The 17373-nt window shown below is 35.7% G+C and overlaps 1 protein-coding gene across 11 annotated transcripts in view; it reads right to left on the reverse strand.

Annotated features, from left to right (window-relative positions):
• Window positions 1-17373, reverse strand: part of EML5 (EMAP like 5) — a 179400-nt gene that overhangs the window by 127960 nt on the left and 34067 nt on the right. For 10 of the 11 annotated variants that reach the window (XM_045451798.1, XM_045451797.1, XM_045451796.1 and 7 more), the window contains 5 exons: window positions 16015-16113; window positions 13410-13478; window positions 9951-10136; window positions 8361-8496; window positions 6881-7082 (listed from right to left, as the gene is read on the reverse strand). In XM_045451798.1, coding sequence (XP_045307754.1) covers window positions 6881-7082; window positions 8361-8496; window positions 9951-10136; window positions 13410-13478; window positions 16015-16113 — 692 coding nt within the window. Of the gene's footprint in view, window positions 1-6880; window positions 7083-8360; window positions 8497-9950; window positions 10137-13409; window positions 13479-16014; window positions 16114-17373 lie in introns of those variants that run through there. The other variant, XM_045451801.1, reaches the window with a different exon arrangement.

Consider the following 17373-nt stretch of genomic DNA (forward strand, 5'->3'; position numbering starts at 1 on the left):
TCTAGCTCCACCCACATCATTGCAAATGGCAAGATTTCATTCCTTTTGATAGCTGAATAACATTGGTGTGCGCACACGCACGTTTGCGTATATACCATATCTTCTCTATCCATTTATCAGATGAACATTTTGGCTCTTTCCATAATTTGCCTATTGTTGATAGTGCTGCTACAGACATTGGAGTGCATGTGTCCCCTCAAATCAGTATTTTTGTATCCTTTGGATAAATACCTAGTAGTACAATTGCTGGGTCATAGGGTAGTTCTATTTTTAACTTTTTGAGGAAATGCCATACTGTTTTCTACAGTGGCTGCACCAGTTTGCATTCCCACCAAGAGTGTAAGAAGGTTCCCAAGGGGGCTAAAAATTAGTCCTTAGGAATGAAAATTTTAAATAGTATAATGGTTTGTGGCTCTCTAATGGGCCAAAATACAAAAACAGAGATGTACTTTTTTGTGGTGTTAAAATTTCACATGAAGGGGGTATAATCTGGGGAAAAAATATCTAAAAATTCTCATTAGGAAAACAATTCAAAAAAGGTTGAGAAACAGTGAAGTAGATAATAACCATCAATGGCTGCTAAAATGATTTAAAAAAGAGAATACACATTAGATACCACCAAACAGGGATACATGTTACCATCTAGGAAATATTCTTGGTTAAAATTTGTAACTGCATCTCATCAAATCTCTAGACCTACTTATCAGTTTATACAATAAAGGGAAGAGAGAATGTATTAAAATATAGTGAGTGTGCAAGTTGGCCAAATCCAGAATGTGGGGAGCTCTGGAAGGTGAATACTTAGTTTCTTCAACAAATAACTTAAGAATAAAAAGGGGGAGGGAGGAAGGAAGCTACAGAAAAAGATTTAAAGGACATATCGACAACCAGGCACCCCAAGTTAAACCACAAATTTCTGATATCAGGTCCTGGTTAAGACATGAGAATTTGCATTTCTTATAAGGAATATTGATGCTGCTAGTCCAAGAACCACACTTTGAGAACCACTATCATTAGACCACCTGCTAATTTCTTTAAAATATAGACAGATGTGAGATATTTTAAAGTAATTGGAGAAAAACCAATGAGCTAATAGAAAATAGGCAACGAACTTGAACAGACAGGTCAGAGAAAAGGAAATACAAATGTCCTCTAAACATAAGTAAACATACTCAACACCTCTCAAAATGAGAGAAATGAGTGTTTTCACAACATAACAAAAGATCATTTCATACCTTTTGGGATAATTAGTGCTGCCATGGGTATGGGAAAACAGGCACTGCCATACGTTATATGGCATATATACGGTTATATACATACGTTTTCACACAGCATTCCTTTGGGTCCTTAGAGTTAGGCTCCAAGGAAGGTCCATATACTACAGTTGTTGATATGTCCTTTAAGTCTTTTTCTGTAGCTTCCTTCCTCCCTCCTCCTTTTTTATTCTTAAGTTATTGAAGAAACTAAGTATTTGCCTTCCAGAGCTCCCCACATTCTGGATTTGGCTAACTTGCACACTCACTGTATTTTAATACATTCTCTCTTCTGTTTATTGTATACACAGGTATATAAATGGTTATTGCCTCTATATAAGACATTATCTATCAAAATTTAAAATGCATACATCATTTGAACACTAAGAAGTTCCACAGAGATATGCATGTTTACACATGTACAAAATAGCATACGTAAAAGGACATTCATTGCAAGCACTGTATTTAATAGCACAAAACTGGAAGAACCTAAATTCTCATCAGTCATGGACTAGGAAGATGGTAGAATAGAAGGGTCCTAAGCTTACCTCCTCACATGTATACATGGAGGCAACAGCTACATGGAATACAATTCACTCTGAAGATAACCTGAAGATTAACAGGACAGATTAACTATAGCTAAAGACATAAAGTAGCAGTCAAAACGGGAATGGTAGGGGTAGCAGAGACATAGTCGGGTACCACACCCCCAGCACAACAAACTACAAGCAGGAGGGATATTCCAGGTACAGAGATCCACCCTGAGGACCAAGGGGACCAAGCCCCACATCAAGTACCCCAGGCCCTTGGTATGTGTGGTAGAAAGATGAGTTCCTATAACATCTGGCTTTGAAAGTAAGTGGGGCTTAATTCCAGCAGCTTTGAAAATCAGCAAGACTTTACTCCAGGACAGTCAGATGGCTACAGGGAATTAAGACTTTGCTCTGCAAGGGACCAGCACACTTCATCACTTGGTCAGAGACCCAGCACAGAAGTAGCAGTTTGAAAAGCACCGGGGTTTATTTATATCTGAAAGAGATTTACTGACTAATTTTAGGGTGCGTGCTGGAGGGGCAGGAATCTGTAGAAGCTTTCTCTGGGAATAGAAGCGCTAGCGAGTACCATCTTCTTGCTCTCCTTCAGTCTGATACTCTGTATCTATCTTGCTAGCACCCCTCGCCCTGCAGCAGGGTTCCCCTGTGGACTCACCTCACCCAACTTACCTGCTCCTGTAGGTGCCCCGATGAAGTGACTCCTACTCCACCATTCCTGGTGAGCAGCCTCAGCCAGGGCTGATGTCTCCCCAAAGTGACAACCACCCTGCCACGCCTGGTGGGGAGCCTAGGCCAGACAAGCACCCCTCCAAAATGACTCTTGCATCAGAGAAGGGGAGACAGCCCCACCCAAACAGCATTCCCAGATCAACTGTGGCCCAATCACAATAACAGGGTGCACACAGGGGACACTTCTGGGTCTGGGTCTGGTGACTGGGAGGGACTGCACTACTGGGCCCCAAAGGACACCTTCTACATAAGGTCACTATGTAGATCAGGAAAAATCAGGAAACGTAGCTCAACTACCTAATACACACAAATAAACTCAGGTCAGACAAAATGAGGAGACAAAGGATGAATATGTCCCAAAATGAAAGAGTTAAGACAAAACCTCAGAAAAAGAACTAAACAAAATGGAAGAAAGCAATCTACCTGATAAAGAGTTCAAACTAATGCTCATAAGGATGCTCACCAGACTTGAGCGAAGACTGGATGAACTTACTGAGAACTGGACCACTTTTTCTACCGTATACAAAAACTAGCTAAAAATGTATTAAAGGCCAAATATAAAACCTGAAACCATAAAACTCTGAAAAGAAAACACAGGAAGTAAATTTGGCCTTGGACATCAGCCTTAGCAATATTTTTCTGGATCTGTCTCCTCAGGCAAGGGAAGCAAAAATAAAAACAAAAAATAAACAATTGGAACTACATCAAAAAAGCTTTTGCACAGTGAAGCCATCAACAAAACAAAAAGGCAACCTACTGAATGGGAGGAAATATTTATAAAAGATATATCCAATAAGGGGTTAATATTTTAAAAATATAAAGAATTCATATAACTCAACACCAAAAGAAATCCAATTTAAAGCTGGACAGAAGACCTAAATAGACATTTTCCCAGAGAAGACTTGCCGATGGCCAACAGACACATGGAAAGATGGTCAGCATCACTCATCATCAGGGAAATGCAAATCAAAACCACAACAACATAATCACCTCACCCTTGTCAGAATGGCTAGTGTCTAACGACAAGAAATAACAAGTCTTAGTGAGGATGTGGACAAAAGGAACTCTTGTGTCTTACTGGTGGGAGGGTAAATTGGTACAGCCAATAAGGAAGCAATATGGATAGTTCCCCCCAAAATTAACATTAATACCATATAAGCCAGTAACTGCACTTCTGGGTACTGACTCAAAAAACCAAAACCAATAATTCAAAAATATACATATATTCCCATGTTCATTGCCGCATTATTTATAACAGCCAAGATATGGAAACAATCTTAAGTACTCATCAACATACTAATGTATAAAATTGGCAAAGAAAAAGTCAAACTTCTACTCTTCACAGATGCCATGATACTCTACATGGAAAATGCAAAAGACCCCATCAAAAAACTGCTAGAACTGGCACATGAATTCAGCAGAGTCGCAGGATATAAAATCAACGTATAGAAACTGCTGCATTTCTATACACCAGTAACGAAGCAGCAGAAACAGAAATCAAGGAATTGATCCTATTCACTTTTTTAAAGATTAGTTATTTGAAAAAAGGGCATGCGAGTGGGGAAAGGACAGAGAATGGGAGAGAGAATCCCATGCAGACTCCACACCATCAACGTGGAGTCCAATGTGGGGCTTGAACTCACAAACTGTAAGACCAGACCCGAGATGAAGTCAGACACTTAACCAACTGAGCCACTGAGGCATCCCTCTATCCCATTTACAACTGTACCAAAAACTATAAGATACCTAAGAATATTCCTAAGCAAACAGGTAGATCTTTAGTCTGAAAACTACACTTATGAAACACTTATGAAAGAAATTGAAGACACAAAGAAAAGGAAAAACATTCCATGCTATGGATTGGAAGAACAAATATTGTTAAAATGTCTATACTACCCAAAGCAATCTATGCATTCAATGCAATCCCTATCAACATAACACCAGCGTTCTTCACAAAGCTAGAACAAATAATTCTAAAATTTGTACGGAACCAGAAACCTTGAATAGCTACATCAATACTGAAAAAGAAAAGTGGGAGGCATCACTATTCCAGACTTCAAGCTGTATTACAAAGCTGTAATCATAAAGACAGTATGGTACTGGCACAAAAATAGACACATAGATCAAGGGAACAGAATAGAGAACACAGAAATAGACCCATGAGTATATGGTCAACAAATCTTTGATGAGGCAATAAAGAATATCCAATGGAAAAAAGTCAGTCTTTTTCCAAATGGTATTGGGAAAACTAGACAGCAACATGCATAAGAATGAAACAGAACCCCTTTTTTATACCATTCACAAAACAAACTCAAGATGGTGAAAGACCTAAATGTGTGAAAGGAAACCATCAAAATCCTAGAGGAGAACACAGGCACCAACTTCTTTGACTTTGGCCATAGCTACTTCTTATTAGACACATCTTCATAGGCAAGGGAAACAAAAGCAAAAATGAACTGTTGGGACTTCTTCAAGATAAGAAGTTTCTGAAAAGCAAAGGAAACAATCAGTAAAAGTAAAAGGCAACCTACAACAGGGAAAAAGATATTTCCAAATGACATATTGGATAAAGGGCTAGTATCCCAGATCTATAAAGAACTTACCAAACTCAACACTCAAAAAAAAAAAAAAAATCCAGTGAAGAAATGGGCAAAAGACATGAAGAGACAGTTCTCCAAAGAAGGCATTCAAATGACTAACAGACACATGAAAAAATGTTCAACATCACTCATCATCAGGGAAATACAAATCAAACCACAAATCAATACTACCTCACACCAGTCAGAATGGCTAAAATTAACAACTCAGAAAACAACAGATGTTGGCAAGGATGCAGAGAAAGGGGAACCTTACACTGTGGGAATGCAAACTGGTGCAGACACTGTGGACAACAGTGCTCTGGAGGTTCCTCAGAAAGTTAAAGATAGAACTACCCTACAATCCAGCAACTGAACTACTAGGAATTTACCCAAGGGATACAAACATACTGATTCAAAGAGGTACATGCACCCCAATGTTTATAGCAGCACTATCAACAATGGCCAAATTATAGAAAGAGCCCAAATGTCCACTGATGAATGGCTAAAGAAGAGGAGATGTATACACACGCGTGTGTGTGCGTACACACACACACACACACACAAACACACACACACTCTCTGGAATATTATTCAGCCCATCAAAAAGAATAAAATCTTGCCATTTGCAATGATATGGATAGAACTAAAGTATATTATGCTAAGTGAAATAAGTTAGTTAGAGAAAGACAAATACAATATGATTTCACTCATATGTGGAATTTAAGAAGCAAGACAGATGAACATAGGGGAGGTGGAAGGGGGGAAGAGAGGGAGACAAACCCTAAGAGACTCTTAACTATAGAGTACAAACTGAGGGTTGGCTGGTTGGGGGTAGGTGGTCCGTAGCGCAATGGGCTAAATGGTTGATGGATAAAGGAGGACAATTGTTGTGATGAGCAGTGGGTGTTATATGTAAGTGATGAATCACTAAATTCTACTCCTGAAACCAGTACTACACGTTAACTAACTGGAATTTAAATAAAATCTTGGAAAGAAAAAAAATAGATTAATGGATAAACAAGGTATGGTATATATACAAAATGGAATTGGCCATAAAAAAAGAATGAAATCTTGCCATTTCCAACAACATGAATGGACCTAGAAGATATTAAGCTAAGTCAAATTAAGTCAGGAAAAGCAAATACCATATGATTTCTCTTATATATGTAATCTAAAAAACAAACAAAAAAAACCCAGATTCATAAATACAGAGAACAAACGTGGTTGTCAGAGTGGCGGAGGATGGAGAAATGGGAAAAGTAGGGGAAGGAGATTAAGAGGTACAAACTTTCAGTTATAAAATAAGTCACAAGATGAAAAGAACAGCATAAGGAGTATAGCCAATATTGTAATAACTTTGGTGATGACAGATGATAACTATACTCATTGCGGTCAGCATTTTGTAAAGTATATAATTGTTGAATCATTATGTTATACACCTGAAACTAACGTAATACTATATGTCAACTATATTTTAATTAAAAAAAATAGTTTAGTTGAATAAATTACAGTATATCCATGCAGTGGGATATTATATGACTATTAAAAAGACAGAGATATCTGTGAACATGTTGATATGGAACAATCTTCAACTTACGTTATCAAGAGAAAAGAAATCTTGTAAGTTGTTTATTCTATTAAATACCAATTATGTTCAGTTGTATACTGTAAGCTGTTAATATTTAAATCAAAGTATTTTTATGAAGTTTTTATGTTTTTCTAAGGAAAAATTCCAGCCTATGCAATTATGCTATGATCTGCTTACCTGACTGAACGATCATCACTTCCAGTCACAGCCAAAGGTTTTGTAGGATGAACAGCAAGTGCCCAAAGTTCACCTTCACAATGCCCTTGCATAATTAGGAAAGGTTTATTCCTTTCATGCACCACAATTTCGAAAATTTCACTGTCCTGTGTTCCAACTAGAATGTGGTCACCTCGCCAACAAACACTCCTCACAGACAAACCTAGTCAAAAGTAAATTGTATTTAAGATCAGTGCTGTAATAACATAATGCCGATCTGCTAAATCAATTTAATTTTTGTACCTTTTATCCCTTAGATGTAAGACAAAAGAAATCTCCACGTCTTTGATCTACACATTGTCTTCAATTATCCATTTTGTTTGCTATCTGTAATGATAGTTCCCTCTTCCTATATGCCTAATTTCTATCCATTCTTCAAGACATACGTTCTTCTTCCTCATAGACAACTCCATAGTCTGACCACTTCTTCAGCCATCTCAAAATTAATTAAGCAGGAACGACAAAGTAATTGTACTATTTTTCTCAGTATAATAATCTGACTTTTCATGTGTCTATATTTCATTTCTTCCATCTGTTCACCAAAGCATTAAAAGAGACACTTCTACTTTTTCTGTATATTCCACAATCCCTTTTATAACCTTAGGAAAGCTAGTGTTTCTCTACTTTCTCATCTGTATCATGTGGCCAACATAAAGATACTGTGAACTTTACAATGTTCTTGTAAAGGTCAAATAGGACAAAGTGTCAAATTATTTTGCAAACACTAAGGTACAATAATGCTCAACAAAACGAATGAAAATAGTATAACAGTTAACATTTACTAGATGATTATTATGTGCCAGACAGTCTTCTAAACATTTTATATATATATATTAAATTAGCTCATTTAATCCTAGGAGACAGTCTTATTCTCACTTATGGAGGAGATTAAATATGTAGCCCAAGGTTACCCACCTGGTAAGTTGACTGAAATAAGGCTTAACCATAGACTTCTGCAACTTCCAATCCTAAGTACCGCGCTAGTGAATAAAACTTTTATTTTTATTGTGAAAGACTGTTTTAATATATCAATTTTTTAAGTCCCTAAAGAAGAAAAAATCTCCCAATTGAACAAAACTTTCCTCAACCCTCAACACGTTTTATTTTCAACAGTTTGCTAAATAGTTATATTTAGCATTCTAACAGATAAATGTTTTCAAAATCCAAGGTTACCTAAGCAAGCCCTTATCCCATCTCTCTGTAAATCCCATTTTAATAAGCATTAGACATATACAAGAATCCCTGTCATAATAGTAAACCTAGACTGTCTTCAGGCAAACTCTCCTCTTCAATAAAAGGAGATCAATTAAATCTATACAGTAGGAACGGGCAAATTTAAATATCATTTATATTTATAAAACCTACATTTATATTTACTAAAAGAAACAGACAATCCTTGGTACATTTAGAATTTGTCTAGTAGTGACACATTTGTTGTTACCTTTGTATCCCTGGTCTGTTTCCCTGAGATCAATCACAGTAATCGGTTTAAAAGTTAAATCCCAAAGGCGAATACAGCCATCTCTGCCACCAGTAGCAAAGCCTTCTTCACAAGCATTCATACTAAAAATTCCTGCCTAGCGGAGAAAATAAAATAATTTAACAATATGTACTCTTTAAGAAAATCTGTAATGTAGGCAGAAACCCACTTTAAAAGATTTTGGTATGACAGCAATCAACAAATACAACAGAAAACACAAATGAAAATCTAGAAATAAATCTATGTATACATGTATCTATGTACAATATATGACCAATGATATGGACATATAGAGACATATATAAAGTTAAACCTTATACCACGTATAAAAATGAATTGTAGACATTACATTCTAAATGTGAGAAATAAATGTTAGAAAAGAGTCAAAAGAACATTTATATAACTTTGAGCTATGAAAGACCTTTTATGCAAGGCAGTTTACCCATAAGGCATAAAGGAAAACAAATTTTTCATATGACAAAAGATATCATAAGCAAAGGCAAACGGATTGGGGAAATATCTGCAATGTGTATGACCACTGAAAGGTTAATACCCTAACATACAAATGAATAAAGAAAACCCACGGACAAAAATAACAAAAAAGAGCAAAGGGTAAGAAAAACCAATTAATAGAAAAGGAATTTCAAACAGTCAACAAATATATGAAATTACATATACTTAGGAAACAAAATCAAAACAAGAAGTTACTACTTGTCACCCAGAAAACAAGCAAAAATTTACAACAGTGGTTAAATCCTGCACTGAGGAATATGAAGAGCAAACTGGTATTTTTATATACTGATGATGAAAATGTAAGTTGCCACAACCTTTGTGGAAAAGAATCTGATATTTCTGGTCTTTTGCTTAAAGCAAGTCCTGTTCTAAGTAGTTCTTTAATGTATTTAATATGTAACATATTATATATTTATCGTGGTTCATATGAATACATTTAATAACTTTCCTACCTGAGATCTTACTGCTCACCATGGGGCAGCTCTGTGCTCTCTAGGTCCCTTCATTATGTGAGGGACCCAACTGCTAAAAATCCCTAATCCAAAAAACACTAAAAAGTTTTAACAACAGATTTTTTCCCAGTTTGATAACTTTTCTATATGAAAATCTCAGGAATTACAAAAATTAAATTCCGTTGCCACTCACTCACTTAATGAAATAACAATTTTAAAATTAAAAAGGTATATTTTTTCTAGAATATTACCCACAAGAGTTCTAGCTTTATTCTGTTGTAGTTAATCTAGAATACTTTTACTGGTGAATTTAATAAGCTTTTTATCAATAATACTCTCAGAAAGATACAAATACCAGAGCAATGGCTTGAACAAGGTAGTAATTATACTAATTTAATAAATATCTACATGTCTAATTGCATAACACTTCTTCACTGAAATCTTGAAAACAGGCTAATTCAGTTAGAACAACATTTTTCAAGTAACTGAATTGACTAGAAAGTCTGCTACATTACATAATCTTTTGCTCTACGACAAGAAGGTAAGCAGTTATCGAAAAGTGTTTAAAATATTTAAATATACTTACAGTATGGGCTCCTTGTATTGTCTTTATAAGATTGATTCCTTTCCAAACATATATATCCCCATTAAGTGCACCAGAATATGTTAATTCATCCCTTGCACAGGCCAGGCACAAAATTGTCTGAAGGTCACCAGTTTTACCAAAGACCCCTCGTTTTGGGGTCAGAGCATTTCCACATAAACTCCAGAACTAAAAGGTACACAGTATAATCAAATTACCAAAGAATGCTTATAAAATAAAGTAAAATATTTCTAGTACTTTGAAGCTATATTAGATTAGCAGACTAAAAATTACCTAAGAAATTCCCTTATGAAACATTAGCTTTCAAATGTTCACATCCTCATCCTAGTGTTGTCAATAGCTATATTATAGCTGATAAGCCACTGGTTTCAATCCTTACCTGTAAGAATAAGGGGGGTGAACTAGATTATTTTAAAAATAGGCTATGCTTCCCCCCTTCGGTTTCTGAAAAAATTTACATGAAACTCAGACATTGAAAGACTTGGCTATGGGTTAGCAATGAAAATGAAGATAAGACATCAGACACTCTTAGGAAAGAGGACCAACCTAATGTCCAATCTTTGATGAAGTTAGTAAAGATGGGGGGAAAATGGTGTTCTCACTGATATTTTCAAAGCTGAGCAATTCTTTTACTTGTAAAGCTTAAAAGATACACATTTGGAATAATTAGTTCATTCTTAGGAGAAAATGGGAAGGCAAACATAAATCTTCATGACCAAGGTTTTTATTCTTTTATGTGAATTCAGGTAAATTTTAATAGTGTGTAGAAAGAAATAAACAAAAATGGATTAGGGCATTGATCTACAGAATAGTTTTGCATAAAGAAATTTGGCCCAGGGGCGCCTGGGTGGCTCAGTCAGTTAAGCGTCCGACTTCGGCTCAGGTCACGATCTCGTGGTCCGCGAGTTCGAGCCCCGCGTCGGGCTCTGGGCTGATGGCTCAGAGCCTGGAGCCTGCTTCGGATTCTGTGTTTCCCTCTCTCTCTGCCCCTCCCCCGTTCATGCTGTGTCTCTCTCTGTCTCAAAAATAAATAAACGTTAAAAAAAAAAAATTAAAAAAAAAAAAAATTTGGCCCAGAGAATAAATTCAACTTTATAGTAAGTAAATTACCACTTAAAATAACATTGATTGTTACATACTTAAACATCTCCCCTCATCTGTTGAGATCTTATTTTAAGACCTAAAGATCTTAGTTTAAAACCTGAAGCCTCGGTGCGCCTGGGTGGCTCAGTAGGTTGAGCGGCCGACTTCGGCTCAGGTTATGATCTCGCGGTCCGTGGGTTCGAGCCCCGCGTCAGGCTCTGTGCTGACAGCTGTGCTGACAGCTCAGAGCCTGGAGCCTGTTTCGGATTCTGTGTCTCCCTCTCTCTGACCCTCCCCCCGTTCATGCTCTCTCTCTGTCTCAAAAATAAATGAACGTTAAAAAAAAAACAAAAAAAAACACTGAAGCCTCAAAAAATTATGATGCTTATCCATTCAATAAGGAATGCTTGAATGAATGAATTTTTATGATTTTTCATTCTAAAAGCCCCATGATCCCTTTGCACAAGGATAGCTGGTTATCTTCCTATCACCAAATCCCTATTTCAACCTACTATTTATTTTCATCTAGGAGTGATTCTCAAATTTGGCTGCACATTAGACCTCACCTGAGAGAAATGATAAAACATAGTATGCTGGGCCATCACAGAGATAAACTGAGACAGAATCTCCAGAGAGTCAAACCCAGGTATCCAAAATTTTTGATGCTCAGAGTAAAGCACTTATGTTCTATAATCCAGATCAATGCTAGCTAATAGAACTTTCTGCGATGATGAAAATATTCTCTTTCTCTATACATATATATATATATATATATATATACACACACATATATATATACATATATATATATATATATATACACATACACACACACACTGTCCAATAGAGTAACCACTGGATACATGTGGGTGTTAAGCATTTGAAATGTGATCACTGGGGTGACAGAAGAAGTGATTAAACTTTATTTAACTTTAATTAACTTAAATAGCTACATGTAGCTAGTTGCTACTGTACTGGCCAGTGAAGTTCTAGATCATCTTTGGGACTTTGTTTCCTCACGTGTACTGCCTGTAAAGACATCTACCATACTTTCCATTGACTCAACTACAAGAAAAGAAATGTCACTCAGTAAAAATATAGTTTAATTCAGAAGAATCATGTGTTTAATACCTGAAAATGGAACTTTCAGTTTTATTTATAATACAAAACAGTAATATGTTTATTAATTTGCCAATAATTTATTAAGCATTTTATATCAAGAATAACAAACACCATCTTGTTCATCACAGATGAAAAAGACAAAAATTTCTACCTTTGCAGTATTTGTACTACCCTTGCAGTAAGGTACAAATCTATGCTAGATTTCTACCTTAAATCTAGCATAAAGACTTTTGCTGAGTATCTGTTAAAGAAATAAAGATTTAATACTACTCATTATCAAATCAGTACCAGAATATCAAAACCAGAATTGCAGTGGCAGCTAAAGATGCTTTGGAGAAAATGCAGACGGAGTAAGCATACCAAAAGAAAGGATGTAAACACAGAACCTTACTTACTAGGAATTAACTATTGTAAGGAACTGTTATATCAGAGAGGGGAAGAAGCAAGTATTTCCAATGTGCACCAGGGATTTAAAAGTAATTGTAAACATAAGAATGAATATCACCACTGACTATATGGGCTTCAAAACCTGAACTATAATTATAAAACAAAATTCAGAGCTTTCGTAAGCATAATAAACAGTGGCTACCAAAGGGTGAGGTCAAATCAAAGAGTAAATATAGAGAGAGGAAAAGATAATACTGTCAGAAAGATGACCAGGTGCTATGTGCTAGGAACTGACAAGCACTTGAATAAACACTGCCTTACTTAATCCAATCTACAAGGATTATATAGATTGTATAGATTATATAACATAACAGAAGCCATATTTTTAAGATGTGAAAAAAGCTCAGTGAGGCTACATGACTCATCCCGGGTCAAACAGCTAAGCTGGTAAGTGGCAAAGCCAACTCTGTCCATGCTGCTTCCGTCACACCAACTTATCTCTGTGCAGGAAATCTCTTCCTTTGCTTAGTTTCCTATGCTCACATTTTACTCTGTAGGTGAAACATGAGAAAACAAGATGGATGTAGTAAAACCTACTTCACTAGACTATAAATTTCTTTATGGAAAGTGGTTTATTCATTCCCTACTCATACCTATACTCCTTACAGTGCCTCACACACAGTAATGACACAGTAAATGCCTGTTAGGTTGAACGTTAAAAATGCTGACATTTTAAAAATAAGTACTGTCAAAATCCTAAGACTCCCCTAAATTGTAAATAGTGTGGTGAGTACTTAGTGGCAGAGAGTAAGTATACATGACAATTATAAAACAAGACCTTTCTAGTACCTTGATATGTTTTACACCACAGCTGACAAGTTTATTTGGCTGGTACAAGTCCCAAGAGATATCAAATATCTGTAAACAAATCAGATTCATGGTTAAAATACTTATTTTCAGAATCACTTAAGAATCCATCCAAAAGACCAAATGCCCCAACACCCTACCTATCATAAAACAATATTCCTCCATGAATAATAATCAGAATCCCACACTTCACAATCTCATGAGAAATAAATATGTAAATGATATGAACAAAAATTATTTCTTAGATAAAGACATGCCATATGGTTTCACTCATATGTGGAATTTAAGAAACAAAACATGAACATAGGGGAAAGGGGGAAAAAAAAGAGAGGGAAGCAAATCATAGAAGACTCTTTACTATGTAGAACAAACTTAGGGTTGCTAGAGGGGAAATGGGTGAGGGATGGGCCAAAAGGGTAATGGGTGCTGTGAGGAGCACTGGATGTTATACGTAAGTGATGAATTGCTAAATTCTACTCCTGAAACCAATTTTACCATATATATTAAGTGGAATTTAAAAATTTGAAATAAAAATAAAATATTAATAAAAAATTATTTCTTAGCTTCTATGAACTTTATGAAACAACTAGTGAAGTGAAAATTAATGCCTCTTTTTAATTTTTTAAAAAATCTGGTCCAGGGGCATGTGAGTGGCTCAGTCGGTTAGGTTTCTGACTCTAGATTTCAGCTATGCTCATGGTCTCACGGTTTCTGAGATGGAGCCCTGTGTCAGGCTCTGGGCTGACAGCAAAGAACCTACTTGGGATTCTCCCTCTCTCTCCACCTCTCTCTCTCTCTCACTTTCTCTAAAAAAATAAGTAAACATTAAAAAAAAATAAAAAATTCCGTCTGTAAGTCACAAGAATGTTCAACAGAACTAGGGCATAAGGCAAGTACCTACATAATTTCTGCACAGAAAACATAATGAATGGAATGTACACTTAACACAGCTAGAAACAGAGAACTTTTTTTAATGTTTATTTATTTTGAGAGAAAGAGAGAGAGAGGGCAGGGCAGAGAGAAAGGAGAGAGAATCTCAAGCAGGCTCCACACTGTCAGTGCAAAGCCCAATGCAGGGCTCAATCTCACTGACTGTGAGATCACGACCTGAGCTGAAATCAAGAACCAGATGCTTAACCAACTCAGCCACCCAGGTGCCCCGAGAACTTTTTTAAGCAATTGAAATAGGGAATGTTTTTATAGTTTTCTACCATACAAAAGTACTTACATAAAGAATCCAAATATTTATTTCACAGTGAAAATTGTTTTTATTTTTTAGCTTTCTTTATTGTTTATGGGTCAAACAAAATTACCTTATACTTAAAATTTGGAGATCTCAGGCTTTGTTCTTGTCTAAGATTGCCAAAATTCTAAATTCTAACCAATCATTTTTGTTATAATAGCAAACGACAAAAAACCCAGCTGAAAATATGCAACAGAAACATGTACTTTAATAACAAAAGAAAAGCTCTTGAAAAATAATTTCATAGCAGGAAAAAACAATTCTGTTACTCTTCACCATGTTTCTTTTAACACCTGCCTGCATAATCACCTAAGATGCTTATTACCTTTAAAAATGTATAAAATTATATTCTTCAGTAATAATAAGGATTACATCTTATAAATTAATGTTTAACAAGTCACCATACACAGATTATATGAAAACCATATTGATGCAACTTTAAATACTAACTACAAAAATACTTTAAAAATTCCAACAGTACCATTCTTCATAATAATCTATTTACTAAATCCAAAGTGTGTAATGCTTTAAGTCAGAATATGCAATTACCTAATTAAAATATACAAATCTGATCTGTTACACTTTAATAATTATCTAAATTGTGTTTGTGAGTGTGTAACAGGCCCTTTTGAGAATCTGCTAAAAGACAAGTTTATTTTCCAAAATGCAAATACACACAAAATTTTCTATGCACTTTTATAGATTCATTCATAGATTCCACCCCCGCCCCGCCCCCCCCAATAGAATCAAACACTATATCTCCTGTGCTGCTTCAAGTCATAATTTTACTACACACACACACACACACACACACGAGACATTTTACAAGGCTTATAACAACGTTTTTGATGTATGTTTATAAAAGTAAATTTAATTAAAAAGTTGACTACAAAGTATTTTTTATGATTAACTTTATATAGCTTAGAACAAGGAATGTATTTTTAACAAGTTTCCAAAGTAAAAAATGTTAGGTCTCTAAAATTTTTAATATGAATACATAATTTCAAATTCACACATACATATCATTTTTCTGTGATATATACATAACAAATTAGTGATAAACCATACTAAATAGACCATAGGCATGAACCATTCATCATTTATCCTGAAGCAAACAATGGTTAAAAGTTTAGCGCTAACACTACGTATACTGAGTCATATTTTTGAGTACTACAATACATATACGTTCTAAAATTTTCTGAGTATTTACAGTTGTACTTTAAATTATTAGTTACATATGAACTATCTGGCAATAACAAAGTACAGAAACACAAAATCCTCTGGCTCTCCTCTGGCTTTTCCCCCATCCAGTACCCAGTAGAAACCCCAAAAGAGAATACTTACTCTGTCTGTGTGGCCAGGGGCCATAGATAACATTTTTCCCCTTTTCCAATCCCAAACACAAACTGCATTCTTTGAATCAAGTCCAACTGAAACCAAGCGCTGAATTATATCCAAGAAGTCCATGAGGGAATAAAAAGCAAACAAATCAAAAAGGAAGCAAATTATAAACAAATTCTACTCGTGGGCATCAAAACATCAAAACTTACACATTTATGTTTTATAGACCTAATAGAGAAGGGTTGGATGTATTTCATCTTGTTAATATTCACATATGCGTAGTTCTTCACATTAAGAAACAGAAGAGAGACTTCCATTCTAACAGTAGCACTGACAAAATACCCTAAAACATCTCTCCTGCCAAAAACTAAAAATGCTAGATAAAATGCAAAAACATCTTTTTAAATGTACTGCTGAGCTGTCAAGGAATTAAGAAATCTGGAACAAAAACAAAGTGATTTCACATAGGAATCCTGGAAGGTAAGAAAGCTCCCACATCCACTTTACTCTAAAGGCACCAGCTAACTCTTAGTAAGCCTGATGTTTGTTCTGTAGACTGAACAAGAATGGGAGGGAGATAAGGTTTAGGGCCAGCCCAAGGTATAGATTTGAATTTCAGATATCTAAAGCAGTAAACTGCTCAGAGAAAGGGAAAACAAGAAAGTATCCCTCCCCTGTTTTTAAAGTTTGTTTGTTTGTTTGTTTATTTACTTATTTATTTATTTTGAGAGAGAATGAATGAATGAATGAATGAATGAATGAATGAACGAATGACTATCCCAAGCAGGCTCCATGCCTCCTGACACAGGCTCCAGTCCTCCTGACACAGGACTCAAATTCAGGAACTGTGAGATCATGACCTGAGACAAAATCAAGAGATGGGCGCTTAGCCAACTGAGCTACCCAGGCACCCCAGCCCTTTTTAAAAAAGAGGTGGCATGCATGAAGGGGAAGAAAAACCTCCCGGCAAATGGATAGATATAAGCAGCTTTCATCTGGTTGTAGGGCCTAACTCCACATTAATCATAAACCCCTCAAGCGGAAAATTTTATTCAGAGTGGCCCTAAGGGTTGCAGTCTTCAGGCATCTTCAACAATGTAGCAAACACAGGTGAATATAAATCCTATCTGGAGAACTGACACCTCAATCCATCTCTCAAAGAATTCCTACAAGTAGCAATTCAATAAACACCTCTAACCCCCATAACCATGGGAAATAAGAAACAACAAGTAAGAATCAGCAAATCAAGACAAATAGCAAAATCAGTCCTATAAAACATCAGACATTGGAATTATCAGGTGAACAGAGATATAAAATTAAGGCTTCAAAATATCTTCATATGAAGAAGGAATAGGAGACTAT

This window comes from Leopardus geoffroyi, chromosome B3 (genome assembly GCF_018350155.1).
Source record: "Leopardus geoffroyi isolate Oge1 chromosome B3, O.geoffroyi_Oge1_pat1.0, whole genome shotgun sequence".
NCBI lineage: Eukaryota > Metazoa > Chordata > Mammalia > Carnivora > Felidae > Leopardus > Leopardus geoffroyi.